This window comes from Kryptolebias marmoratus, linkage group LG24 (assembly GCF_001649575.2).
Source record: "Kryptolebias marmoratus isolate JLee-2015 linkage group LG24, ASM164957v2, whole genome shotgun sequence".
Lineage (NCBI taxonomy): Eukaryota > Metazoa > Chordata > Actinopteri > Cyprinodontiformes > Rivulidae > Kryptolebias > Kryptolebias marmoratus.
Genome location: NC_051453.1, coordinates 11,890,082 through 11,916,237, shown reverse-complemented (window position 1 = coordinate 11,916,237; position 26,156 = coordinate 11,890,082). Strand labels below are relative to the sequence as shown.

The window sequence follows — 26,156 nt, the reverse complement described above, 5'->3', positions numbered from 1 at the left end:
CAGATTGCAAAAACCAATTGTGAAGCGTCAAAAACATTCAATTAAAAGCCTGATTATAGATGCGCAAAGGTTGCCACATTACAGTGTTGATCTGCTTGATATGTTTGGATAATAAAGAACCGTAAACCTTATTTTACATTAACAAGAATATGAGAATAATTCTCTTGCATATTACTTTTGCATATTTAATGCAATATTACACACTCAACACCAGAGAGTAAATTGGTCATGTCACTCTTAAAAGAGTCAGAAAATGTTTTTCCTCATGATGAGAAGCACATTTTGTTCACCTTGGAACATCTTGTCACATTTAATTCTAATATGAGGCTGCAATTGGACGCAGATTTTTATCCTCCCCCAGATCTTTCATGTTGGACTGACACAGAAAACTAACATTTCAAGTTTGTTTTAGATGAATAAAAAGCTTTTACTGCTATATTTGCCCATTTACCAGCGTATACATCCCAAGACAAACTTTGCATGGGTATGTAACATGAACTTTGTCAAATACTTTTTTATTTCAATTTGTCTTTATTTTGACTGATAAAAGAAGACGTTTCTAATGAAACTGTTGGTTTCACCAACATTAGGCTTTGAGCATCTCATTTCTCTAAATGAATTGTTCAAAAAAAAAAGAATGAATGTCAATTGCTTTGGCTCTGGCAGCACTGATGTAGAGCTATTAGTCACCTGTCATGTAGAGAAATAAAAACTAATTCTGGACATGTGATGAGTGGTTGAGTTAGAACAAAATACAAGCCTGTCCAAGTTCATCTTGTTCAAAAGATCCCAACATCTTATCTCTGTCTTCATCAAGCTCTCTTTTGGAAATGGGATTAATCTCAGAATAATCAACAGCAACATTCTTTTTAATTATATAAGACTTTTGTTTTTGTTGTTTTCCTTGACACTGCAGTAACACACCTGACTAAAGATGTAAAATGTCTTTGTGGCACTAAAGAAAAAAAAAACCAGACAACCAGGCAACACTATGTCCCTTATGGAATTCTAGGCATGAAAATATGCAGTCTGTACTCTGAGGGGTGAGGCTGGAGTAAAAATGTGTGCTGTTATGTGTTATATGTGTGTGTGTGTGTGATGGGGTGTGGGATTAACTGTTCAAGAATTTGAAAAAAAAAAAAATCTGACTGGAATTTTAGCTACAACAACATATCTTTCACAGAGCCAGATATATTTTGTTTGCATCTTTGCAGTGGTTAAATCCTCTCTCTGCCAACAGGTAAAGGAAATCACAAATTAACACCACATCGGGGCTGATGGGAAAGCCATGCAGCGTGCTCCTGTCAGAGCTGGAGATGTGAGGAGGAATGTTGCTCTTAATGTACCTGAAAGGGATTTCCGAGGGACACGACGCAGGGGGCAAATAGCTGACATAAAATAGACAAAAAGCTCCTTGGAATGCAGGAAGAGACCAGACCAGCAGCCTACACAGAACATTACTGTTGCCCATCGCCATGAAAGGATGTCTAATCAAATAGCATGTTTACATTACAGATTCGACAGCAACGTGAACGTCTAATGGCTCTTTTTAATGCTCTGGTTCAGCTCAGTAGCTACCTCTGCTGCTATGGAGAAGCAACAGCTCCATCCCCCAGATCCATCTTTGCACCACGAAGCTGAAAGATGGTGCAACTAACTTTTCATTTCCATTTGCACATAAGTGGCAGATACAGACAGGGCGGCTACAAAAGTTAATATAAAGCATCGAAAGACGTCTCTATATTTCTAAGCATGTGTTGAAAATTCATTTAACAAAAACTGAAAGATTTTGAGTACATCAATCTTAAAAAAAAAGCTAGTATAGACCATGCAAAACTAAAGATGTACTGCAAAAATCCCAATATATGTTTTTAAAAAATCACAAATTGTAGTTATTTAGGATATTTATTGAGTAATTTATTGGTAAGGTGCACAAAATGTTTATGCAGATGTTAACGATTTATGTGGTACAGGTATCGATACATTTTAGGTTTATGTTGTTTGGTTTGGTTTAGGCATCAGAAAAGAGTTGAGAGTATTTTACAGGAACACTGGCATCATTTCATTTTTTTCCCCCCTCATTAGTTTCTTAAGAGGAGAAATCATAGTTTAGACAACAGAACCATGCAGAGTATGTTTTGGAACTAAACTATTTGGTTAAGTATTAAAAAACATTGTGGTTCAAGCTGAAATACACTCTTATACACGTTATTCTTTGGTTGCCTTCAAGTGTGCATAAGCTTATGATTAGGAGATGGATCATGTGTGCAACTCTTAATAAGATGGATGTTTATTTAATATACAGTATATGAAGCACTTTATTAATACAAAGGAGAACCATGATTCCAAAGCATCATGAATCTCCAGATTTGTGGTCCATGTTTTTTGTCCTACAAGTATTTTCACATGAGATTCCCCTGATGGAATGTCTCTGTTGACTGTGGAAATAAAACAATGTCCAGTCTTTTGGTAAGTGATTATATTTTATTAGAAAAGAGTACTTTGTGTTCCCCTGAGCCAGTCAAGCATTCCTCTGCAGGGAGTTGACTGGCGCTCTCCTGGAAATAAACAACCGAATGCTTCTCACAGGTCTGCTTCATTATCCCCCGAAACACTAAACCCCGAAAATCACCTGAAAAACACTCAAGCATTTATTTAAAAAATCCTCTCTAGAAAAACTTTAGGGGTTTTGACTGAGTCCAGACTGTGAAACCGGAGAGTCTGGATGTGTTTAACAAATGCTTCCAGGAAGAACAACACACACCTCAGGTCTAGAGAGACTCTGATACATTCCTGCAGGAATGGGATTTTCTCAGAGTCACGATGTTGAATGAGGAATCTGAACCCCATCGTTTCAACAAGGGCTCGTAGGACACTGTGTGCATGTCAAAAACAAGACAAAAAGAAGAAAATCAAAACCACATTTCATAACTTTTTAGTATATGCTTCACATGAAAATAAATCACGCTTTTTATATCTTAAAAGCTGATCTCTTAGCTCCAAAACAGAGGCCAAATATTCTGTCCATGTCAGCTTATTACAAGTTTATATCCATATGTACCAGCAAGAAATCAGAGCAATGAGAAAAAAAAACAAAAAAAGCAATGTGGAAAAAGAAAGTGCACACTCTTAATTCTAAGGTTTCACTTTTCTAGACAAGATAACAAGATTGTAACTCAGATATGAGTCAAACATGAAGCCGTCTGGCTGACAGCTGAGGTTTGTCCAAAACTGGGCCGTGCAACTGGACACATAAAAAAATCCATAAAAAGCAGGAATTTTCTTATAAATCGAGACAATACAATTCAAACAATGTGACAGGAGCACAAACCTCAATGAACTCAAGGTTATAAAGAACAGTGGGGCAAAATTTCTCCATGGTTTAGGAGACTAAGAAAGTTTAAAAAAAAAAAGATGATTATGTCAAGTTGATTCTGCTAAAAGGTTATTCTATAAGCTCAATCACAAAATGGAGTTTACTACACAATAAAAACGCACTCAGGATTTTTTTTAAATAAGTGTGTTATTTAGCAAAACTTGTAATAACCTCATTTTAAGAGCTGATATCTTAGTTTTCTTTTATGTCCTCTTACATAAAACTTCAGAATAACAGCATTTTGATTTTACGAGAACATGTATCAGTTTGTTGTGTTTTTTTTTACATTGATTAGACGTTTTGAAACTTACAGCATTAGAGTGAAAAGAAACAGATTTTCTGAACACTTTCATTATGAGAAACTTTGCTGGGAACTTCAATGTAAAGCTTATCTCAGTATCTTTAGTATGAAAATGAAATGATTTAAATGTGTTAGTGGGGCGTTACTCCGGAACATCTGAAGATATCCCTGAATCGGTATTTCAAGACGGCAGCTGGGAGTTTTGGCGCAGATTATTGAGAATTATCTCTGTGACCTTTGCAAGTTTCCCCACTCAGTGTTTACTTTATTCATCAGACCACATGACAAGCAGCTCCATCATTTCTAAGGTCAGGCAATAAATATAATCAGGTTGGAGTTAATTCATCTTGACCACTGTGACAAGCAAGAAACCTTTTTTTAGATCTATCAGGTCAACAAAAACTAGAAAGATGGAAAAAGACGAAGCTGTAGACACTATGGGCTCTGTACAGTTTGGGCTATTAAAGTTATTATTCACATATGAATGATGCACAGATTCAAATCTGACAAAAGAAATGTTGTTTAAGACATAAATTTATTTCATTGTACAGCAGTGTCACACAACTATTTACAAAACCATGTACACAATATCATAAAGGAAGTTAAGAGACATCTTGAAGATCAATTGTATAAAAACATTAATAAACATCCAATCTGTGAATTTGAAATAGAAAAGAAGAAAGAAGCAGGAAGTTTCTGTGGCTCTACAGAAACGCCTCTTGGATGATTGGAGATGTGAAATTTTCGAGCGGTCTTGTAAAAAGCCTTCAATCTAGCGTGCCTGTGGATAAAAAAAAAACTATTTAGTGCAACATGATCGCTCAATGACATCTATCTGCAGGAGAATGAATGTTATTTTTGTGCATCATGGGGATAATCTTGTTCAACTTTGAGCTGAAAATTGGTCACGCTGAAATGGAAACGATTAGGAGCGACTTACCTTCAAGAAACGCAAACTCATCTATGGCCTCTATTGCATTGTCTGTGGAGAAAAACAGCAGCATTAAACATTTTCACCATCGCTCCATATGGATTGCTGCTTGCAAAAAAATCTTCAACACTGAAAACTAATAACCCAGGCAACATAGCTCCAAGGGGTTACGGGGGCACTCAAACCCCTCCGCCACGTTAAGGTGGCGATAGGTTTTCCTGGGATGTCCCACTGGGAAGAGACCTTGGGGCAGACCCGGAACTCCATGGAGGGATTATGTATCCTCTCTGGCCTGGGAATGCCTTGGGATCCTCCAGGAGGAGCTGGAGCGTGTTGCTGGGTAGAGGGAGGTCTGGGTTTCTCTCCTGGACCTGCTGCCTCCGCGACCCGACACCGGATAAGAAGTAGAAGATGGATGGATCTTTCTGCACTTACCCAAGTCTTTTCTTTGCAAGGTTTTCCTCTTCCCTTGCTGGGCGTACACCAGAGCGTCTTTGGCAATCATCTCAACAAACAACTCCTGGATGCAAACAAACACATGATCACAAAGTGGCTTAATACAGAAAGAAAAAAACGCACACACACAGTAGCTGATTTTTGTAGGTCACAACTGGTAGAGTTAGTTCTAAATTTGGATGAAAATGATGTCACACAGCAACAACACTAAAATAGATAACATATTAAAAACTAAGACGCTTTTATTATCAAGTTGTGACAAAAGTAGGAGACAAGAAGTGATGCTCTGCCTGGCTTCAAAGGGGATTTTTATTCATTTTACCGTGGCTTTAGCGATGATGAACACTGACTCCTGGCTGGCGAGTGACACGTCCGGGTCCGTCTTCATCAGGGCTTTGATGCGGGCCAGCGGGAGTTTGGACAGCCGGCTGTGGGACACGGAGGCTGCGGCGGCGGGGCCTGTGTGATGCTGGCTCCGCTCCTCCGCCTCGACGCCGCGGCTCTCCTCCTCGCTCCCACACTGCTCAGAGTCGTGCTCCGTGGAGGGGACAGGCGTTGCTACCGCTGCTGACATTCTCTGATAGCTCACAAAAGGTGGTGCAGGTTTAACAAAAAACAAAACAAAACAAACAACACCACTCAAATTTCCTGCATGTTACATGACACACATGACAACATAAGTAGCAGCGCGCTAGCATGTGCTTCCGCCTTGTTGGTGGAGCGGCCTGCGCTGATTGGTCAGCTCGCTCAGACCCCGCCAATAGATGCTCGACGGTGATTGGACAGTTGTAACCTCTGGGTTTGCCATTGGCTAAACTTATTGTCACTCAAAGCACATTGCCGCCTTGAAGGGTTCTGTGGAGCCTGAAAATTATGCTGGCGTTGGATGGAGATGGTGACTTAGTTTGGGTTTGTAAACACCTCAGAGGTAAAAATGTTGTAACTTTTATTAAACTTTGGAATAAATAAGCACAATTAACTCATAATTGGTCCACTGGAGGGCACTAAAATAAGCAAAAGATAATAATTTAAAACGACAACTGTATATGTTATTGTATGTAATGGCAGATGTTACGTCGAGACCGGTTCCCCCATCAGATACGGTCATTTTGTTTTGTTTTTACTGGCAACAGTGAAACATTTGCTTATATCTTACCTTTTCTGTGATCACCACCAACTCCTGAGGAAAGTGGATGCAATGCTGTAGTGACCTGATTGGTGCCATCTACAGGTGTGCTTCAGCCAACACCAGTAACTTCATTTTATTTTATTTTTTCCATCCTGTTGGACAAAGAGCTAACAGGTAAAATAATAATTAAATAATCTACAAATAACCTGAACTACCCCTTTAGGTGTAAGTGGGAAAAGTAACAATCTGGTGAAAAGGTATTATGATATAATAAAAGCATCATAGAAGTTTAAGTGAAAACTATTTTATTGATTTTTTACACTGCTTTTCCATCAAATTGTCAGCCTGATTACACTGAAACACGGACTGTTTTGCAACACAGATCACTCCTGCTAATGTACCAAGAACCAGCACAATCTTCAGAAAAAAATGACCACAGGCTTCCATGTAAATAACCATTTTAATGCAAAAATGACAGCAGAGGAAAGGTTAATAAAATATTTGCACTGAGTGCTATGAAATATGTGAGACTGTTGTTGTTTAGTTATGTAAAAAAAAATCTGCTCTGACAAGGCTTTTAGCTTGATCAAAGAATTTCTCCCTTTGTCTCCAAATGGAGATGATTAAGACTTCTGCCTGGGTCAGCAAACATCCTGATTACTGACAGCAGCTCCACAGACATGCAATCAGAAGACCTGCTCTTTGAAGTCAAAGAGATCAGACTGATAATCGTATTGAATCACGCCCAACTTTTAAACTTGCTGTTTAACTCACTGATGTTAAAAAATAAGCAGCTGTGTTTTGAAGTCTCCAAAGACTGACATGTAAAAAAAAATATTTTTCAAGCTGTTTTAATAAAGGTAAGCTATTCTAATATCTCCAGCAACAAATAGCTAACATGTGCATAAGGGCTTTAGTCTTTGAAAGTATGTTTTCAGCATTTTTATGAGGTCAGTTTGTGCCAGAGTACATGATGAGCAGTCTGCTAATACACTATTAATAGGATTGTGGGGAGTGATTTAGTCCTCCGAAGCTCACATGTTTGGTCACAGTCAGGTGTTAAAGCCTCGTGGACAGTCATGAAGGACCCACAGCTCACAGGTAAAATCATCTCTTCTAAATTTATATTTTTAATGCATCACAGTTGCCATTTTAGTACCTTTTTTTTCCAAATATTGGGATATGTTTGTAGTGTTTCAAATATCTTTCGCCGTATTTCTTCATAGTACACGCTTTGTCCTTATAGTGCTTTAAAATACTTGTAGGACTGATTACGTTTTAGGATTTCTAAACATATTTTTAGTTACTTGGAAATAAAACAAAAGCCTATCTCATCATTTATACATTAACTGCCAGCGTCCATTAATGGCTTGTAATATGTTGAACATTAATTTACTGTAATGTGCTGCAAAAGTAGTTAAAAACTTCTTGTTAAATCTTATCTGAGAACAAAACAGGGCACAGCAACTGGGCTTATACATTTGTTATTTGGACATGACAATTGAGTCTATGTTGTTGGGTTTTTTTTTCAAGAAGGCAAAGCATCAAGTAATATGTATGGACAATTACAATAGTTGAGAAAAATATACACAGTATATATCATTGTTTTAACATTACTCTGGCCCATCTTGTGCCTTTAACAGCCTTTCTTGTTCAATTAGGGCCAAACGATCTGTCAATACTCTGACTTTGTTTTAGAAACTCTTTAAATTGTTCCATCAGTGTAACTAGCCTGTGTGGGCATTTCCCCAAAATAACCTTCTACCTCTGGAAGTGACCCACAAATACCCAGTCTAAGAGAAGCAAGTAATCCTTGTTGTCCTGGGAAGTTTGCCAAGCATCAGCTAAATTTACCCAACAGTAACCAGGAGGTGCCACAGTATCGCTACAGCTCATATCTGGAACAAAATTAACATCAGCAGATCTATTGTGTGTAGTGTTGTTTGTCTCACATTTAGTGCTTATAGTCTTTTTGAAATGATCAGATGTGCTGACAAGGGAACATCTGGTCTTGTTTCAGCATCTCTTTAATCAGCAGCTTCCTGTTAAAACAAAAGAAGCATTGTTCAGAGTTGGTGTGAAAGTCAAGAAACTGTCTTATTAAACAAAAATCAAACGCTTCAGCCAAAAGGGTTTTTTTTATTATCAGAAACAATGCATGATTTCAAGAATTGTGTCCAAGTAATATTCAGTTCCCAGAGTAGATCCTGGAAAGGTCAGGATCTTGTAATATTTTTTAATATTCAAAATGAAAACAATTGGGTTGAAAGTAATGTGATAAAATCTGTTTTTTTTTACTTTTATTTTTACTTTAAACATGAGTAATCTAGTTACAAAGCTAATATTGTATGTGCCAAATACAAGAAAAGCTTCTCCAGATAGATTAAAAAGCAGTTCAATAATTTATCTATAATTTTAAGTCAAACTAGCATAGTTTTCTTCGCAATATAAATAAATCAAGATAAATCAGTTTATAATTGCAGCCAATATTGCAGGAAGTGAATCATTTTATCCCGCAGACATCTAAAACATAAACTAAAGATAGAAAAATTCACTTAAAGGATGATGTAAAAGAAGGCAGGTGTTTTAGCTCACACATGACAGAATAAGATAACACTGAGGTTAGTCTCATTACCGATGTCCTGGAATACCATTGATGTTTCTGTCTGAGCACTGACTTCCAAACACTGCTGACTAACGTTTTGACTTCTTTCCTTGATTTTCAAGGCGTCAAACCACGTCTTTGGCCAAAGCAGAAACTGAGCCAAAAATCTGAAGACAGCTCACCAAATGTGGAAAAATCAGCATCAGCCCTCACTCCTGCTAACACCTGTGCCATCCCACGGCTGACCGAAGCAGAAAGACTGAAGCAAACCCCGTTTGAAAGGACTGTCTATGACATGGCTCACAATGAGAAGATAATAAATGAGCTGATGCTGGGCAGAAGGATTGGCTTTTATGAGCTGCGTGGAGAGATTGGTCATGGCAATTTCTCAACAGTAAAACTGGGGATCCACTCCTTGACAAAAGGTATAAAAACATCTTTATTCATGTGGTTTTAACTCTATCTTGTTTATCTGATATCCCCTTTTTGTCTAAGTTGGTTTACACTCTTTCAGAAACTTTAGTTAACTTAAAATTACAGGTTTGAGAAATTGAATCCTTAAACCAAATTAGCCTCCAAAAGTAACTGTTCTCCTCATGTTCCAGAAATCATTCCACCTTTTTTGTGTGTCTTAGTCTTCATGTCTGCTGTCTACCACATCAGATCTTTAAATCTGTGATTCGTCTGCTGTCACAGAGAGAGTCGCTGTAAAAATCGTGGACAAGCTGCGTCAGGATAAGAAGAGCCTGCCTTTTGCCTCCTCAGAGATCAGCTGCATGGAGAAGTTGAGCCACCCCAACATAGTGCGCCTTTACGAGGCGATGGAGACCAGCAGAAGGCTGTATGTGGTGATGGAGTATGGCAGCAGTGGGGACCTGTTCTCCCGGATCACCACCAGAGGGAAGCTCAATGACCTGGAAGCCAAGCTGGTCTTTGCACAAATCCTCTCTGCTGTTAAACACATGGTGAGACTCATTCAGTCTTCTTTCTTACTGCACAGAGTCTGTGCCACATGTGGTATGAATTCCTGGGGTATTTATTACCCCCAGGTTGTGAGCAAAAAACTTTAAAGTTTAAAGGCTTAGTCAGTGAGTGAGTTGAGCATGACTCACTTAAATTTTCACATGCAGAAGAAGATTTCTTGTCACAATTTGAATAGCAAATAATTAAGGAAGCTTGTGACAAAAATATATGGAGACAGAGGTTGAATTGGCAGACAGGGCTACATAATTTCAAATTTCCCATTAAACTCTGTTAGCATCTCTAATGTCAGTCAGCAAAAACCTAACATTATAAGGTCGAGGGAGGAGTAAGTAGATTTTGGGGTGGTTGTTCTGTTGGTTTAAACCTGCAAATTTGCCCCTTGGTGTCACTAAAAGTACTGGATGTTCATGCAGGAGAGCCAGCTTTAACTTCAGCTCAAGATTAAATGTCATTTTGTGAGGCCTTTTTTGTGTAGCTAATTTCTAATATGTTTTGAAATCAGAGTCACACAACTGGTTGAAGAAATAACAATTGGAAAAGATCCCGTTTTACTCATCGCAGAGACCAAAAAAGCCTGCCGTCTTTTCCAAATGTTATTTCTTCAACCATATGTCTTAGATAACTGACTAGCTCTTATGTAGCCGTTCAAGCAATTCCTCTATTGCACATTTTTACACAGCATCACTTTTGCATCAATTCTGCACAATGTGTGGGATTGTGCATATTTTTTCCACACATTGTGGACAACTTACGTGGATCGCAGGTCAGATTTTTACACAGAAATCATTGATGGAAGTGACTGTGATGGGGTGATGGAGCAAACCAGAAAACAGCATTCACCTCCAGTTCTCCTCATTTCATTCTGATTTGTTGCCAGTGGTCCAGTGGTCAGAGAGTATTCTCATATTGGACGATGAAAGCGTTGTGTTGAATATTGTGTTGGTTCAAGTTTGCAAGTTTGCCACCAGATGTCATTAAAAATCAAACACTTAAAGAGAAATTAGGCTGAGGAAAGAATTAGGCGGACATGGGATGCTGGTGTTCACAGCTAAGTCTTTAACCTTCAGGTTATCAAGGCTCCAAATACTCCCTCAGTTTGCTGTATCTTGTCTCCTTTTGGTGAGGTTAACACGTAGTTCATGTCAAACTCTTACTCAAAATTATCCCCTTTGTGTGTTTTTTCAGCATGACTGCAACATTGTCCACAGAGACCTTAAAGCTGAGAACATCTTCTACACCACGAGTTACTGCATCAAAGTTGGAGACTTCGGCTTCAGCACTAATTGTGGCCCGAATGAGCTGCTCACCAGTTTTTGTGGCTCTCCACCTTACGCTGCTCCTGAACTTTTTAGACAGAAAGGTTACATCGGACGGTACTCGGACATCTGGGCTTTAGGAATTCTTTTGTACTTTATGGTGACGGCGACTTTACCCTTCTTTGGAGAAAACATGGGGAGGCTGAAGCGCTGCATCCTGCAGGGGGCTTACAGCATCCCTGCTTATGTGCCTGACCTGTGTCAGCTAGTTATTAAGGGTATGCTGCGGATTGTGCCTGCTGACCGCTCCTTGATCTCACAGATTACAAACAGTACTTGGCTGAAGGGGATTGAGTACCCTCAACCATATGTCCTTTTGCCTCCATCTCCAGCCCACTTTGCTCAGGTCAACCAGCCTCTCAGTGTGGAAGAACAAGAAGTGAAGAACTTCATGTCCAGTTTAGGCATCGCAAAAGTCCATCTACAGAACAATCCCTGTTTAGACTGTAGAAGCCCGTTGACAGGGACCTACAGGATCCTCCTCCATCGGGCCCAGAAGAGGAGGTTAGTGGAGGCTGTCGGATATTCAGCACTTCACCCCGAGGACTATGAGAGTCTGAACAAGTGGTCTGAGGCATCTGTTGGCAAACATGTCCCCTCCACTGTCTGTGCCATATTGTAACATTAATGAACTTTAAATGACTTCCTAATAGGCACTTTGGACTCTCTTATAGTACATCAATATGTCACACGTGGATCAAAATGTCCCACACATGGAGGATGAAGTCTCTTAAGTAATAAGCTATGGCTTTCTATTCTGATTACAGCAAGCTTACTGACGCAGAACATGATCTCTGAATGGCTATTAGCGTCTTTCAATCCCTCTTAGTCAGAACATAAACCCCTCTGAGGTAATCCAGGACCATAGGTAATCCTAGTCAGGGAGACAATGAGAACATGTGTGATCTGACAGAAAAGTTTGATGAAATAAATAAAATAAAGGATCAAATAAAATGTAAAACCAGCCTGGTGTCATTTTGAAAATCTTGTTTTGGATTTAAAATGCAAGACTTGGCGCTAGAAATGCCTCCAGTAAATTAATGTCATAGAAATGGTTGCAAATGTATTTCCTGTGCATTTCCTCACAGTCACAGTAACATCTGGGGCACAGACAGTGTTTAAATTAAATTTAGTGACTGTCTGTATGATGAATATTGTGTTGATATTTATTTTTTGTTTCAAGGCAAAATCTTGATAAATGCTCACTGAGTCTGGTTTATACCCCCTTTTTAATAATAACTAAAGAAAGATTCATTTATCAAAAAGTATTTTGAAAGGTTGCGAAACTTGCTTTAGGATAGTGAATAAGTCCTCGGAAGATCAATGAAACTTGCGATTCCTCGGGCGTTTCTCAGGAAGAGATTTTGAAATGATTTCAAGCACTTTCGGTAAAACAACTGATGCTGAAATACGAAACACTATTGCATAGTACATTAAACATGTGTAGTTCTGAATTCTCCAGTTGATTGAAGATTTATTTTCTCCCGAATGTAAAGTCAGACTTTAAAAACTTTATCGTTCCTCCATTAAAACATCTCTTTTTACTTGTGATCTGCCTTTAGGGTTCACCGATGTTTCGGAATCAGGCATCAATCTTTACCTGTTATTATCACCTCCGTGTTTATTGCAAGTTCTGCCAGCGTTTGTATGCACCTGCTCTATTTTAACACCAACCTCAGTGACTTTATATTTCGCAATGAAACCTTGAACAATCCTCCAGTCTGCTGCCTGTTCGCACATGAATGTGTACGCATTGGGTTGAGCCAACACTCAGATGTTATCAGTGTTCAAATAAGTGCCAAGATGAGGTTCTGTGTTACTGTTTATTTAGGAAGCCTGTTCTTGCTCAATGTCACATCTGAGAAATCTGCAGAACTGTTACAGAAACGTTTAAACTTGGCGACAGTGCCATTAATAATGTTTTACGTGACACCAATGAAATGTTCAAGAGAAGATAGTATCTATCTGCAGCTCCTGTTGAAAAAAACATGCATGTGGGGCAAAGAAAGTAAGACAATTATGAGTAAGTAATATTGTTATTAAATGTTTAGGAGATAAATAAAACAGGAAAATGCAACCAAGTGTACAAATGTGAGATTATGATTTTGAAAAGTACCTTTTTTTGACCCAGTTATAGTCTACATGGCTGAAAGTTTTAAAATATGCTGAAAATGAAAAACTCAAGTCTTGTTCTTCGTTCTCTGCTTTTTTTCTCACTTTTTTTTAACACTTTGCTTTATCTGTATTTTTCCATTTGGGATCATCACGTTGAGCCAAGATATAAACTGCAAAAGTAGGCTTGTATCTGTCGGTAATTGTATTTGGCAGCGAAGGAGTAGCTTTGAGTTCTGGATGAATGACAAATCTTCTCAAATCTTAAAAAGACGGTTGCGCTGATTGTGAAATTTTGCTTTGCCATTTTTAGGCATCTTCCTTTTCTGTGAAGGAGAGTCAGATGGGATTGTAAAACATAGTGAAAGAAAATGCCAAAAGCATTAATCAGTATCGACATGCCAAACTCTTTATATCAAGTCATAAATTTCCTTGCAAAACTCAATTTGAAAAGAATTTATAGGACCTTTTAAAAATCGAAAGTAAACTTAAAATGCTTTTCTTTTAGGCATAAAGCTTTAAAAATCTGACATTTAGGAGTAAATTCTACAACAATCATGAGAATAAAGTAATTCCACTCTCTTCCAATTTCAGGGGTTTATTTATCAGGACATATTAAAAATAATTTGGTCTTTATCAGGTTCTAAAATTATTCAAATTTAACCTCAAGTGCAAACAAACACACAACTTATTCCATTATGTAATTATGTTTTAAGCAAAACTGAAGCCAAAATGGAGAAGCTGTGTGTGAAAAAAATGAACATCCATGTGATGCTGATTAAATACACTTGAATAACTCATCATCAGTAGGTGTCACCACTTCTATAAAAGCAGATGTTTTCACGTTTTACTGGTCTGGAGCATACGAGTGTGTATTACCAAAATGCAAAGGAGGAAAGACATCAACAATAACCTTAGAGAAGCAACCATTGCTGCCCATCAACTTAAGGAGGGTTATTAAACCATTTCTAAACAAGTCCTGGGACGTGGAAAATTATTGATAAGTAGCAAATATTTGCGTGGACATCCCAGAAAATCGACCCTGAGGTGAAATTGTGCAACAAAAGTTTAAAAAGGGCACTCTAAAGGCCTCAGTTAGCAGGTTAAATGTTAAAGTTCGTGACAGTACAATTGGTAAAACACTGAATGGGTTGTTTGACAGCGTTTTGGGAGAAAAGGTCCTCTCTTTAGAACTAATATGGCAGAATGACTTAGGTTTGCAAAGGTGCATCTGATTGAACCACAAGAACTCTGGAAAAATGCATTTTGGTCTTGTTTTGCAGCTGTAGGACCTGGACATCAAAGTGGGTCATGATGCAACGGGACATCGATCCCAAACACAGCAGCAAATCTACGACAGAACAGAAAAAAGTCAGGGTGGTGCAGTGGTCCAGTCAAAACTGAGACCTCAGTCTTATTGAAATGTTGTGATGGGACCATAAGTGAACCAATCTGTTTAATATACAATATAATAACTAGGGTGGCCAGGCTCAGCCTTAGAGATAAAGCAAGGAGCTCCGTCATCCGGGGGGACCTCACATCGAAAAAAGTTGGTTGAGGTGGTTTGTGGATCTGATTAGGATGTCTCCTGGACACCTCCCTTTGGAAGGTTTTCCGGGCATATCCCACTGAGAGGAGATTTCAGCACAGACCCAGAACTTGCTGGAGGGATTATGTTTCCTCTCTGGCCTGGAAACACCTTGGGATCCCCCAGGAGGAGCTGGAGAGCATCGCTGAGGAGAGGAACGTCTGTGTTCCTTTCCTGGACCTGTTGCCTCCATGACCTGACCATAAATAAGAGGTAGAAGATGGATGGATATAATAACTATAATAATATAAATTGTAATTTTGGAAGTAGTCTCATTAAAAGTGGACATTTAAACTATATGTGAACACTTAAGTGAAGCTATCATTATACTAAATTCTATTTCCAACAACAGACCCAGATAATACAGATGTGAGATGAATTATTTCTACATGAATTCATCAACAATCAAACCTAAAGTTTCCCATTAATCACACGCTGCTGTGTTGAATTCTTATAGAATAAATATGAATGTGTATTGGTTTTTAAACAGCCAACACAGCATCTGGAGCTGAGATCAATGATTTGAAACGAGTCACATAACTTTAATTAACAGAACTAAACATGAGATAACCACAATCAGTTCCTCATTGAAAAGTTTCATCTTCCTGTCGTTGTCCGAGCTGTTGTTTGCACATCGAGGATCTGAAGCAACATGACTGTTTGTACTAAGTTGTGTTCATTTGTGATAAATGTTTAGTTTTAGTCTGGTTCACTGTTCTGCATCAAAAGTCGTTCTGAACTCCCCTTCGTTTTCACCCTGTTACTCCATCACTGAGGTATGTGGCCTGAACTGAACCCATTTGAAGGCGAAACAGAAAAAAACCTAAGACTCATATTCCACATTTAATTTGTTGGATTTTCAGCATTAAACATCCGAAAGCATCTCTGAGTAAAATCAACAACTATCGGTGCACACTGAACTGTGAGTGCTGGCAAGGCAGTAGATGAATAAACAGGCAGGGTGCATATCTGAAGACTTACAGCAAGTTTCTCAAGAATTGATTATTTGTTAATCATGAACACATTGAGCAGTATGCAGAACATTACTGTCCATGGTTTTCAAGATGTAAGACAAATTGAATGTGTGTCTTTATACAGAATTAACTAGAATTTTACTCAAATGATTAACGAATAAAAAACTTAGCTAAAAGTTGTAGATGAACAAATGTTTGACTTTTGAATTTTGGCATTTTTGTTCTTCGTGTTTTGCTTCCAGCAAAGTCCAGGGAGGATTTTCAAAAACTGTATCCAGAGGAAAATAAACAAAACTGCTGATGAATCACCCACAGCCAAAAAAAAAAAAAAAAAATAGGGTCATTTTTTTTGAAAATCCTATTTTCTTATTATCCTGTTTTGGAAGTTTAATGAAAAGAATCATCTAAAGTTGATGTTTGTGAGATGTTCCCACACAAATGTTTTTGAATCTGAACTAAAACACTGAGATTAAACTTTTGTTTAGGCACTGTTTCAAAGGCAGATGAAATAGAAATTGGAGGACAAAAACGTTTCAGCTGCAACAATAAGGTTTACACAATGCAGCTCTTAACCCGTAGACTTTGCTGCTGGAGTACATTTCACAACGTATCCATCATGTTCCAGTAAATGAGTGACACCTTTGGTGGCTGCTGATTTATTTTTAAGTATCCAGATGTTCAAGAAGCTGAAATAATAATGGAGAAAAATGGGAAACCATAAAAGGCAAACCTCTTTAGATGCCCCTACAAGCACATTTTCACTGATCCCACTTTATTTTTGATAATATGATTACCAATCCTGGAGGAACTATTAGGATAATTCAAAAACTCAAATACCATCATGTGAAAATGTTCCTTCTCCAAAAGACCCGCATCCAAAATCATTAGTAAGCAATGATATGATCAGCAAAATGCACTCAAAGCATCGGAAGTAAAAAGTACTGCAACATGTCCTTTGTTAGTCTTTCATAAATATAAATGCTGGGTTATAACTATAAGATTAAATGTTGCCTGTAAGAAGAACAGCTTCAAAACAGATCCTGAGATTTGTTTTCTGCTTTGTTACGGTGGATTTTTCATCCATGACAGACAGGCTTAAAACAGTTTATTTAGATCAAGTAGCCAGATTCTCTCATCCCTGTAGGGAACACTTGATCCTCTAGTTTATTCAAACAATATGAACCAACTCGTGGAAACATCCAAATTTTACAAAATAATCAGGGTACGGTAACTGTAGTTGCAATAGATATAAAAGCATCTTGTTTCGCACTAGGGATCATAAAGTTATTAATGTGTGGCTCTTATTTAATTAGTAGAATAGATCCAGAGTATATTAGTAACCTTGCCTAAGTTCTTTAAAATTTTACCAGACTTTCTGGTAATCATGAAGTATTCTGAGAATTTTTTCCCCAGGCTCTCTGAAGGTTTAAAGGGTTTTGGGGGAAGAATCTGACTGCCAGTTCACTCATTTTCAGTCTACTTCTTGTACCTGAACATGACGGCGTATGATGCAATGTTGGTGTAAGGATTAAGAAAGTAGACATGTAGAGGACAAAAGAAGAAGTGTCAGTCTAAACAACAACAACAACAAACAAACAAAACAAAACAATTATTTTCAGCAGACAAACCGTATCTAAAAGTCTTTAGGAAATAGGACAAAAACCCAGCAAAGCCCTCAGAAGCATCATCCAGCTGATCGTCAGCAGTACAGCATGGTAGCTCTTCAGGAATCATCTTGCTGATACTAAAATGCCATTTTATGTGTCCAACTGTGTTATATTTGGTATTATTCATAGATTCAGCTAAAGAAACAACGTGTGCTTTTAAAGCAAGCTGCAGGTAATATTTGCACCTATCGAGTCGGTGGCTCAGGGGTTCGAGCTGTTCCCTCACAGTGAGAAGGTTACGGGTTCAGTTTCTGCCCGGGGCCTTTCTGCGTGGAGTCTGCATGTTCTCCCCGTGCATGTATGGGCCTTTTCTGGGTACTCAAGTTTCCTCCCTCTCACTAAAATCATGCAAGTTAGATTAACTGGTAACTCTAATTTTGCCCCAAGGTGTGAGGTATGCGTCCCTGTCATGGACCTGCGATCTGTCCAGGGTGTCCCTCTCCCACAGTGAGGGACACCCTGAACTGAAGGGTAATAAGCTGTGTGGTTATCTGTTGGTAACTACAAATGTGGTTCATCCCTTCAGTTTAGGAGGCTTTAACGTCCGAGGTTAACTGTCTTAATGGACTAAACAACAACAACAAAATCATTATAAAAATGGTCAAGTATGAGACAGAAAATGAATTAAAATGCAATCAAAGCCCAATTAAAAACCTTTGAAAGTCCCTCAGAAAGGCTGAAAAACTATTGATAAAAGATACTTTAAAAGAACACAAGTAACCTTTGGAAGCAAAACACAAATATTAGAATTAAGTTAAAGTTTTCTCTGTACCTTATTACATTCCGCCATTGATGTCCATCCATTAAGCTATACCATAGAATAACATTATCTTACGATAATTGCTTTCTTGTTCAAGTAATTGGTGTCATAAAGTTCTTACCTTTATTAATCATTGCTCAGATGGACCTGTGTTTATACAGAATATGAAGAAACGTCCTCATCACTTACATTAAAAACAAAGAAAGAAATCACTGCCAGCAAGTATTTGATAGTCATTTTAGGATGGATGTGAAAGGTTTAGAAGCTACTTTCTAATTCACCCAATTTGGAATAGAAGCCCGAGAACTCAGCCAGTGAAAAGGGAATGGTTTTTGTCTCAGGAGCCTTTTATAACAGAGCAGACAGATGGCTCATACAGTCACTTAATATAATATAATAATCTCATGATGCTGCTGAGGAAAGGAGAAAAGAAAAATAAAACATTAGAGGTGACTGGAACGAGGTTAAATCTGCCTTTTTTCACTTGCATCAACATGAGATCATTAGATCAGGACTGAATTATTATTGTTGTTATTGTGTGATTAAATCTCATCAAAAACATGGAGTTTTTTTTGCATTTATTCTTTATTTGATATAGGAAGAACAACAAATTACAGTTAGACTGTGAATACAAAAATATTGTAGTTTGGTGTGTATATATATACATATAAATCAGCTTATCACTAAGGTGTTTCTTTTACATTAAAGTCACATTTACTCACATTTTAAAGCTGCCAAAGAGTGGCTCATTCTTAGCAGGCTCTATACATCACAGAAAAGTGAACTGCATCATAAAGGTTGATATAAATGGAGTATTTTTTAATACACTAGCTATAAGTTTTAAAATGCTTGTGCTATAAAGAACTGCTTACATGAACTCTCTGTCGGCGACAGAAAATATCAAATTAAGTGAAATACAATCTATCTGAGAGAACTTGATATATGATGCCTGGCAGGGAGGTGAAACGGCTTCTCCTCTCACCTCCTCTCTGGTTTCCCTCCTTTTAGTGGTCTGGAAGGACACGTTTTATGAAGACAAATGAGTGAGAACTGCTGTAAGGCATTAAAAGTCCATCACCATGAGAGCATGCTGTGCAACTTTTCACCTAGGCTTTTGCTCTTGAATCCATCCTTGCCACATGATCCTGCACCCAACTGTCCGCTGGATTGGCACAAATAGTCAGTTCCTTTTTAGGTCCACGTTTCATCTTTAGTAAGAACCTGCACATGGCAGAAACATTGTAAAACAAGGCTTACCTCAGAGGTTCTCACTTTTAAGTTTAACAGCACAAATCTGGATTAGTTTCCTTGATCATTGTACAGGTTATTGCTTTTTCCATCAGTTGCTGCCAGTTATAGCAATGCAAGAAAACAAATAAAAAGTCGAGGCAATAAAGAGAAGGATACAACATTTGGTACTCACACAATGGCTCTGATGTTGCAATCACCATCTGTTTCCTGCGTCCTGTAACTCACAATGTTTTTCTTTGCAATTCTGCCAATCTTTTTCACATAGCCAAGGCAGCAGTTGTCGTATGAGCCTGAAGGGACAAAAGAAAGATACAGAAACACACAGAAAGTTGAGCACAGATTAACTACCTTGTTTAAAAACGTCTTTCTTATAGAGAAATGAAACTTTTTATTAGTCTCATCAGTCCTTTTAGCGGCTGAACAAAGTTTTAGCTTTTATTTATAATCACTGACAGAGAAAGCAACTGAGATCGACTGAAGATTCACCTTCTTGGAGTATTAACTTTAACAGAAAACCAATGCCTGCCAAATCCCCTACGTCTCTCGCTTTTTTTTTTCTTTTTTCTTGTCATTTCTTTGGCTCTGTGAAGGATTTGAAAAAAAAAAAGAAACTTGGAGCTAAGCCAGCTAGCATTGTCCGGGAAATCTCCGCCTCATGTGCAAACTCCTGCGGTAAGTGTTGGACTAATAAACAACAGAAGTAAAGGATGTCATTCCTTGTACTAGCGTGGGAATTCCTATTTTAATTCTGTAAATTTACTTATACCTCTGACCTCACCTTGCAGAGTTTCCTCTTGATCTTTATCATTAGTGTCTGCACTGATGTTGCTGGTTGAGTTTCCCTCTGCATATGATCGATTTATGCAAACATATAGATTAAATACTGACTGCATAATTTGCCTACGCATTTTGTATTTCTGTTTCTGTCTATCTACGGTGCACCCTGCCTCTTGTCTAATGACTGATGGAGAAAGGCTGCAGCGTCATGACCCTGCAGGTAAAGAGCAGGTAAAGAAAATGGCTGGATTGATTGATGGATGGATGTTTCTATCTACAGTTTTCACTCAGTTAATTAGTTTACCTAATCAACAACTATTACAAATACCACAAAACTTAGGCGTACACATTTCAAAGTTTATATTTAAACTTTTGACTAATAATTTTCATTCTTCATACTTTTTCTCTTTTTACTTTTTCCACAATTGGGTTGCCTAACATAACACAGACTTAACTGTGTGACGATGGCTCTGATGTTTCATTAGGATCAACCTGGTAAGAATTTGTAATATTTAGGGCACGTTGAAGCCCAGACTGAGCTGCAAAAATAATCCCCAATAAAACGTACTAAGCTATGAGCTGCATCAGTTGTAGTTAATGTGGTGAGGATTGAAAAAAAAGAAAAGAAAACTGCCTTTCGCTGCATTTTGAGGGTGAGGAAATGTTTAAGAAAAAGCAGTTACTCCAGGTAATTAGAGCAAAGAGTGTTTTTAATTTTTTTTACACCTGTCATCACATTTAAGTCATCATCTAGCAACAAGTCCTGACAGACACAACTTGGTATGAAGTGTTGCGGTAAAAGGCTTTGAGGAAAAGGCCTCCCTCTCTTTGAAGAGGATTTTTTTTTTAATCCACAGGTTCCATCATTAAAGAAAGCATGGTTAGTAAAACCAGTTGAAGCAACAATTGTAAACCAAGATGTGATAAAAGGAAGCCTCAGTTCCCCAAAAACAAGCTCCACGTGGCTTTCACATGAATAAAACCTGCACAACATTGAGCTGCTGCAAAGAGAAACGGTGAAATGAAATTTCACATTTAAAAGTTACGTTTCTGATGTGAGTCAGTCAGATCTTTGTTACGTACCCTGTGCCAGACTCAGGTACATGCAGGTGAAGATCAGAAGGAGGACAAGAGCGTGAAACTTCATGTCTGCTGCTGTTTTTGCTGCTTGTTGCTCTCTGGACAAACACGGAGTGAATCAAAATCACAAACATGGATAAACAGTCCGCCGACCCCCCGTTCTTCATAATGCTTGACACAGAGAAATCTCCATCCTCCAGCTGCCCTCTTGTGCATGAAAAAAAAAAGGCTTTGACCTCTGATTAAAAAGGGTTCAATCTGCCGGAGCTTCAGCTGTGTCCAGCTGTTCCTTCCTCCAGCTCTCAGATGGGTTTTGTTTTACAGAAATCAAGCAAATTTGTGGAAACTAGGAGCAGTTCTCTCTAACACTGTTTGCAACAAAATGATTCCAAATCATTAAAGGCAAAAGCAGAAAAAGCTGTTTCAGTCCTACCTGCTCACATTCAGGATTTCACAAGACGTCTTGACAGGAACACTCTTTTTGTCCAGCCCAGCCTTTGGGGGTTCTGTATTCTTATAGTCTTCTGGTTCACACTCTTTACCACTCCTCCTCTCAGCATGCCGTTTTATTTGCTCAGAAGACCTGCAACTTGATCACTTGATGTTTTTTTTTTTTTAGACTAAGTGGGGAGGAATGATTGCCCCCTCTTCCCCACACACAAAGGCACATCAATACCACCCAGTTGCTTCTTACGTAACTGATCTGTTGACTTCACTTGTCTGCAAACGCCTCGTAAATTTATTGGAAAATTTGGATTTATTTACAACAACACTGGTAATATGAAGCCATGCACAATGGTGCTTTAAAGACAATATCTGCAGCCTGCTTTCACATTTTCTTTGTCATTAGGGTGCCTAAAATGAACTAATCAATCACTAAATATGCAATAATAAGATCAAATCTCCTCTCAGATGAATCAAACAGGAATTAGGTGGCTTTAATCTCATAAAGTGTTCTTATAGGAGCCTTACCTCACTCAGGAATGGGCTAGTTCAAAAACAGGAAATGTGCTGCTGCAGCAACTAAAATTTTAATGCAATATTTTAAAGTTCATGGTTGAAGGATCCCTGATCATGTCAAGATGTTTGACACCTTACCAGAGTTGTAAGTTTTGTCTTCAACATTGTATTTATTATGCATACTGAGTCCTTTTTACACCTGCAAGCAATTTAATCACAGCTCTGATTTTCTGACTTCAGCTCGTGGCGTCGTCCGTGTTTGTGAGAAGAAGTAGGTCGCTCATGATTTTATGATCACCAACAGCAGTGTTGTGATTGGCCTCATTTCTAAAGAAACCGTGACACTGAATCAAACAGAAAGCCATTATTTTAAGCATTTAATTATCTGTCTAATAACAAAAAACTTAAAGTGACAGTTCAGATCTCTTGAACTTTGGTTCCACTGAAAGGTGTTGAAGAATTAATATTTTACTTGTTGTAGATAGCTCTTTGAACGACCTCAGTTTGGGGAAACGGAGTATAATTCTGACCTTAACTCATAGTTAATCCAAGCAGGACCAAGAACAAAGTGGATTAGAGCTTTATAAATCAGTGTTTCTCTAAACTGCTGTGAGAGTTTTGAAATTTGAGTGAAATTGTCTGTGAACTGAAGTCATTCAGAGAGCTATCTTCAGTCATTTAAAGTTCCTATTTTTTTTGTTTGTTTTTTATTTCTGGGATAGAAATGAGGGAAGTGAGTTGTTTTGGTTTATTAAGTGAAATCAAACCCATTTCTGATTGCCTGATTGTTGCGATAAATTCCTCTTTCTCTGCCTGATTTCAGGAGTGGACACAGCTGGAACAGCTGGAGCCTTCCCATAACATGCAGTTAGTTCATGTTTTAGTCTCTCTGAGGCTGTTTGCTTTTTGTTAGCTTGTGGTTCTGCGAGGTTTCAGAGTGGCTTCGGCTCTGCATGCACACTTTCTTTCAAAAGCTCAGTTTTCTCCTCGTTTCCTGGAAACCCTCCTGCCTGACTTCTCCCCAGTTCTTTGCAGAAACCTTACTTCCAGTTCATTTAACCAGTTTTTTTTTAAAAAAAGAACCCTCGCCTCCTGTTATGTACCACCTCTTGGAGACATTTCAGTAATTGTGACACCGATGTGACCTCAGCGGGTCAACATTTAAAGGCCTTCTTGATGTATTTTTCATTTCGTTACGCGTCAGCTCTTTTCATTGGATGATAGATTTGGACGGAAAGCAGGTCACATGGGGTTAGCAATGTTGTTGTGGTGCTGAAAGGAAACCTGGACGAAGACGTCTGGATGGCAGCGAATGTTGCTCCACACCTGTCATTCAGCATTAATTGTGCTGTCGTCTTTGTTTTTTTCAGAAACGTTCCTGAACATCTGCAGCTCTTTGTTTTCAATGCAGGGCAACATCTGAGGCTGAAAAACACGGCGCGACTAGCGTCTAAAATGATTAACGATAAGATTCTAAACTTTATTTTTGCAGTTTTGTATTGAAAAAGATTATTCTGAATCAACTTTTCTTAAAACTCAGCTTTATTAGGAGGAGGATGCACTGCTATTTAGCCTTGAATTTTTGTTTCTGGCATCACAAGTTAAAATAAACCCTTTAAGAAAAAGCATCCCGTTGTGCTGTGTTGCATATTGTCCAAATATTTTTGATACCAGAGTTGTGATGTGATTAAAAAAAGAAAGTAAAATAGTTTTGGAACTGGTGGTGGTGGTGGAGATTAGGGGCCTTTAAACAAACCTGGGAAAAGAAAAGGCAACAATAAGGAAACTCAAAGCACTAAAGAAGGTATTCCAGTAAAGAATCTCCAGACCCTGCTCTTAAAATGTTTATTAGACCAGTTTCTCTTTTTTATGCTTTTAAAATATTATGTATTTAATTAGACTTTCTTTCTTCATTTTTCTGTATTGTGTGCTTCTAAGAAACAAGCTCCTAAAACTAAGGGACCATTTGTGTAGCAAAGCTGTGCTGCCTTTTTAAAACAGCCCCTTTAGATAATTTCTAACATTTCATCTAAAATATTTGTAGTAATGGATCTATGATCAGTCATCTTACCTTTCTTTTTCATGAACACTAAATAATGTTTTAAAATCTCCTTTCCACACACAAAAGACTTTTTGTGTTTTATTTTTTTGTTCTAAGTTGAATATAAATACCCCCCCAAATTGCAAAACCCCCCAGGTCCCCAGCAAAAACACCAAGAAACTGACCTCAGACACAATATTTTCTGCTCAGCTGCCTCCAGTAATTTATGTATTTAAGTATGTTCTGAATTATGAACCGGTGATTTATAGTTCAGTTTCCTTTTCATACTTCTGGTCATTGTTTAGCTGAAGTGATGCAGTCTGAAACAGAAACACAGAACAGGACTGTAAATCAGCCCTGCTCAGTGTTTATGGTAATAAGTGCGGAGCACTGAAAGTTTACGCATAAAATACAGAAACATGTCGATGCTTTATGGCTTCATGGTTAGAGGTACTGTGGACAAATTCTATGTTCACACATGTAAAAGTATCTGCTTTCTGCTGGTGTTCCTATCTGCAGGGATTTCCTGTTGTTGAGCAGTAAAGTCCGGCGCTAACGTCGGCTCAAAAGGTTTCGCTGCTCAGTCAAAGTTAGAAAGGTCAAAGCTCTGAGGGGGAGGGGGGCTAAAAAAAAGAAAGTCACTTTGACCCAGCTTTGTGTTTGAAGCGGTTGTGATTTAAAAACAGGAAAAGGTTATAAAACTAAAACATCCTTGTTCTTTGTTCCTTTATATTAAATTGCCATGCTTGCCAAAAATTGGATTTAATCCATTTGCACACTGTTTGCATGCTGGTCCATTTACCTTAAACCTGGGCACCCTTTTAAATAAATGCCTTTTCTAACATTTTATTTAAACCAGAAACTAGAAATAACGAAATTGAGTATAACTGAGCCGTTTGTATTTAACTCTTGATTATCAGCTTTTGGAAACTGTTGAAAAGCTGAAAATGTAACCAAAAACTATCTTTGAAAGAACTTTTTGGCTACAGGATATTCCTATTAAACAACCTACAGAGAGAAATAACTGTATTATAAATTATTTAATCCATTATAAACACTTTTCACTGCTCAGCTCCACAGTTTGGGCCTCTCTTGTCTGGTGTTTCAATTTCATAACGCACCAAATGTTTTCAGTCTGTGACAGGTCTGAACTACAAGTATGTTGTTTCTTTTATAGTTTAGTAACAATAAAACATTGATAAAACGTTGACATGTGATTATACAACTCTGACAAAGGATGTCCCACTTGATCTTTTCACCCTAAATCCTCTTGCGCTGCAGACTTTGCTTAGGAAGTGATTAAAAGACAGAACAGAGAGTGAAAGTTCTGAGTCTTACCCAATACCTCTGTGTTTGCTGCTTTTCTGAAGTGTTGCAACAGGCTTTGTTCTTGGAAGGCACTTCGACATGTCAGAGGGAAAGCACAAACTTGATTTACAGAAGTGGCTTCACTCCAGCTGCTTCAGATTTGGGGTGCTCGTGGTGATAATGCTCAGATGCGTCTTGTTTGAGCACTTGAACGCACCAGATCCGCGGCATCTGATGTTACACACGTTCCTGTTGTAAATTTTCTGAAACAATCCGATTGGATTAAATTTATAAACACGGTCTAATTGTTGTAAAGCGATGTATTCACGTGTGTTTTTTGTTTTTTAAATGAAACTGTAAAATAGTACAAATGGTACAAAAATAATACAAAAAACTAATTGTACTGAAAAATCACAAGGTTTGGCATAATTTAACAAGTTAAAAACTCTTTTGAAACACTTACATTTTCCATACAATGAAGGTTTTTTATTGTGAAATATAATGATGAAGTTTTTATATAAAGGGGATTGTGCTTAAAAA

At 38.0% G+C, this 26,156-nt stretch overlaps 3 protein-coding genes across 6 annotated transcripts; 1 reads left to right on the top strand and 2 right to left on the bottom strand.

Moving 5' to 3' along the window:
* Nucleotides 1–4,193: 4,193 nt before the first annotated feature.
* On the bottom strand, nucleotides 4,194–5,779 carry pole4 (polymerase (DNA-directed), epsilon 4, accessory subunit). The gene is made up of 4 exons (XM_017407127.3): nucleotides 5,387–5,779; nucleotides 5,044–5,128; nucleotides 4,618–4,659; nucleotides 4,194–4,458 (listed from the first exon to the last, which is right to left on the bottom strand). Exons 1-4 carry the CDS (start codon nucleotides 5,636–5,638, stop codon nucleotides 4,445–4,447), a joined length of 393 nt encoding a protein of 130 aa, XP_017262616.1. The 5' UTR covers nucleotides 5,639–5,779; the 3' UTR covers nucleotides 4,194–4,444.
* Nucleotides 5,780–5,915: 136 nt separating this feature from the next.
* Nucleotides 5,916–13,327, top strand: LOC108230586 (serine/threonine-protein kinase NIM1). 4 transcript variants are annotated; one of them, XM_037973995.1, is made up of 5 exons: nucleotides 5,916–5,992; nucleotides 6,255–6,367; nucleotides 8,921–9,223; nucleotides 9,495–9,763; nucleotides 10,968–13,324. In XM_037973995.1, the coding sequence occupies exons 3-5, from the start codon at nucleotides 9,094–9,096 to the stop codon at nucleotides 11,718–11,720; spliced, it is 1,152 nt and encodes a 383-aa protein (XP_037829923.1). In that variant the 5' UTR covers nucleotides 5,916–5,992; nucleotides 6,255–6,367; nucleotides 8,921–9,093; the 3' UTR covers nucleotides 11,721–13,324. The 4 variants fall into 4 exon arrangements, with proteins under 4 accessions (XP_037829923.1, XP_024859684.1, XP_017262417.1 ...); XM_025003916.2 differs by having other exon boundaries at nucleotides 5,916–6,367; XM_017406928.3 differs by lacking the exons at nucleotides 5,916–5,992; nucleotides 6,255–6,367 and adding an exon at nucleotides 6,438–7,294 and having other exon boundaries at nucleotides 9,564–9,763; nucleotides 10,968–13,327.
* A 5,438-nt stretch (nucleotides 13,328–18,765) lies between these two features.
* On the bottom strand, nucleotides 18,766–21,897 carry LOC108230571 (C-C motif chemokine 25-like). Its single transcript, XM_017406904.3, has 5 exons — nucleotides 21,741–21,897; nucleotides 21,311–21,405; nucleotides 19,623–19,740; nucleotides 19,306–19,420; nucleotides 18,766–19,211 (listed from the first exon to the last, which is right to left on the bottom strand). The coding sequence occupies exons 2-4, from the start codon at nucleotides 21,372–21,374 to the stop codon at nucleotides 19,306–19,308; spliced, it is 297 nt and encodes a 98-aa protein (XP_017262393.1). The 5' UTR covers nucleotides 21,375–21,405; nucleotides 21,741–21,897; the 3' UTR covers nucleotides 18,766–19,211.
* Nucleotides 21,898–26,156: the final 4,259 nt, after the last annotated feature.

Excerpts from the sequence above, each read along its gene's own strand:
- LOC108230571 (XM_017406904.3), bottom strand. The coding sequence starts at position 21,374 with ATGAAGTTTCACGCTCTTGTCCTCCTTCTGATCTTCACCTGCATGTAC. Across the intron at positions 19,741-21,310 it reads GTACCTGAGTCTGGCACAGG|GCTCATACGACAACTGCTGC; the intron begins GTACGTAACAAA and ends TTGTCCCTTCAG. Across the intron at positions 19,421-19,622 it reads TGCAACATCAGAGCCATTGT|GTTCTTACTAAAGATGAAAC; the intron begins GTGAGTACCAAA and ends TGCCATGTGCAG.
- pole4 (XM_017407127.3), bottom strand. The coding sequence starts at position 5,638 with ATGTCAGCAGCGGTAGCAACGCCTGTCCCCTCCACGGAGCACGACTCT. Across the intron at positions 5,129-5,386 it reads TCATCATCGCTAAAGCCACG|GAGTTGTTTGTTGAGATGAT; the intron begins GTAAAATGAATA and ends GTTTGCATCCAG. Across the intron at positions 4,660-5,043 it reads CTTGCAAAGAAAAGACTTGG|ACAATGCAATAGAGGCCATA; the intron begins GTAAGTGCAGAA and ends TTTTCTCCACAG.
- LOC108230586 (XM_017406927.3), top strand. The coding sequence starts at position 7,273 with ATGAAGGACCCACAGCTCACAG. Across the intron at positions 7,295-8,920 it reads GAAGGACCCACAGCTCACAG|GCGTCAAACCACGTCTTTGG; the intron begins GTAAAATCATCT and ends TTGATTTTCAAG. Across the intron at positions 9,764-10,967 it reads TCTCTGCTGTTAAACACATG|CATGACTGCAACATTGTCCA; the intron begins GTGAGACTCATT and ends GTGTTTTTTCAG.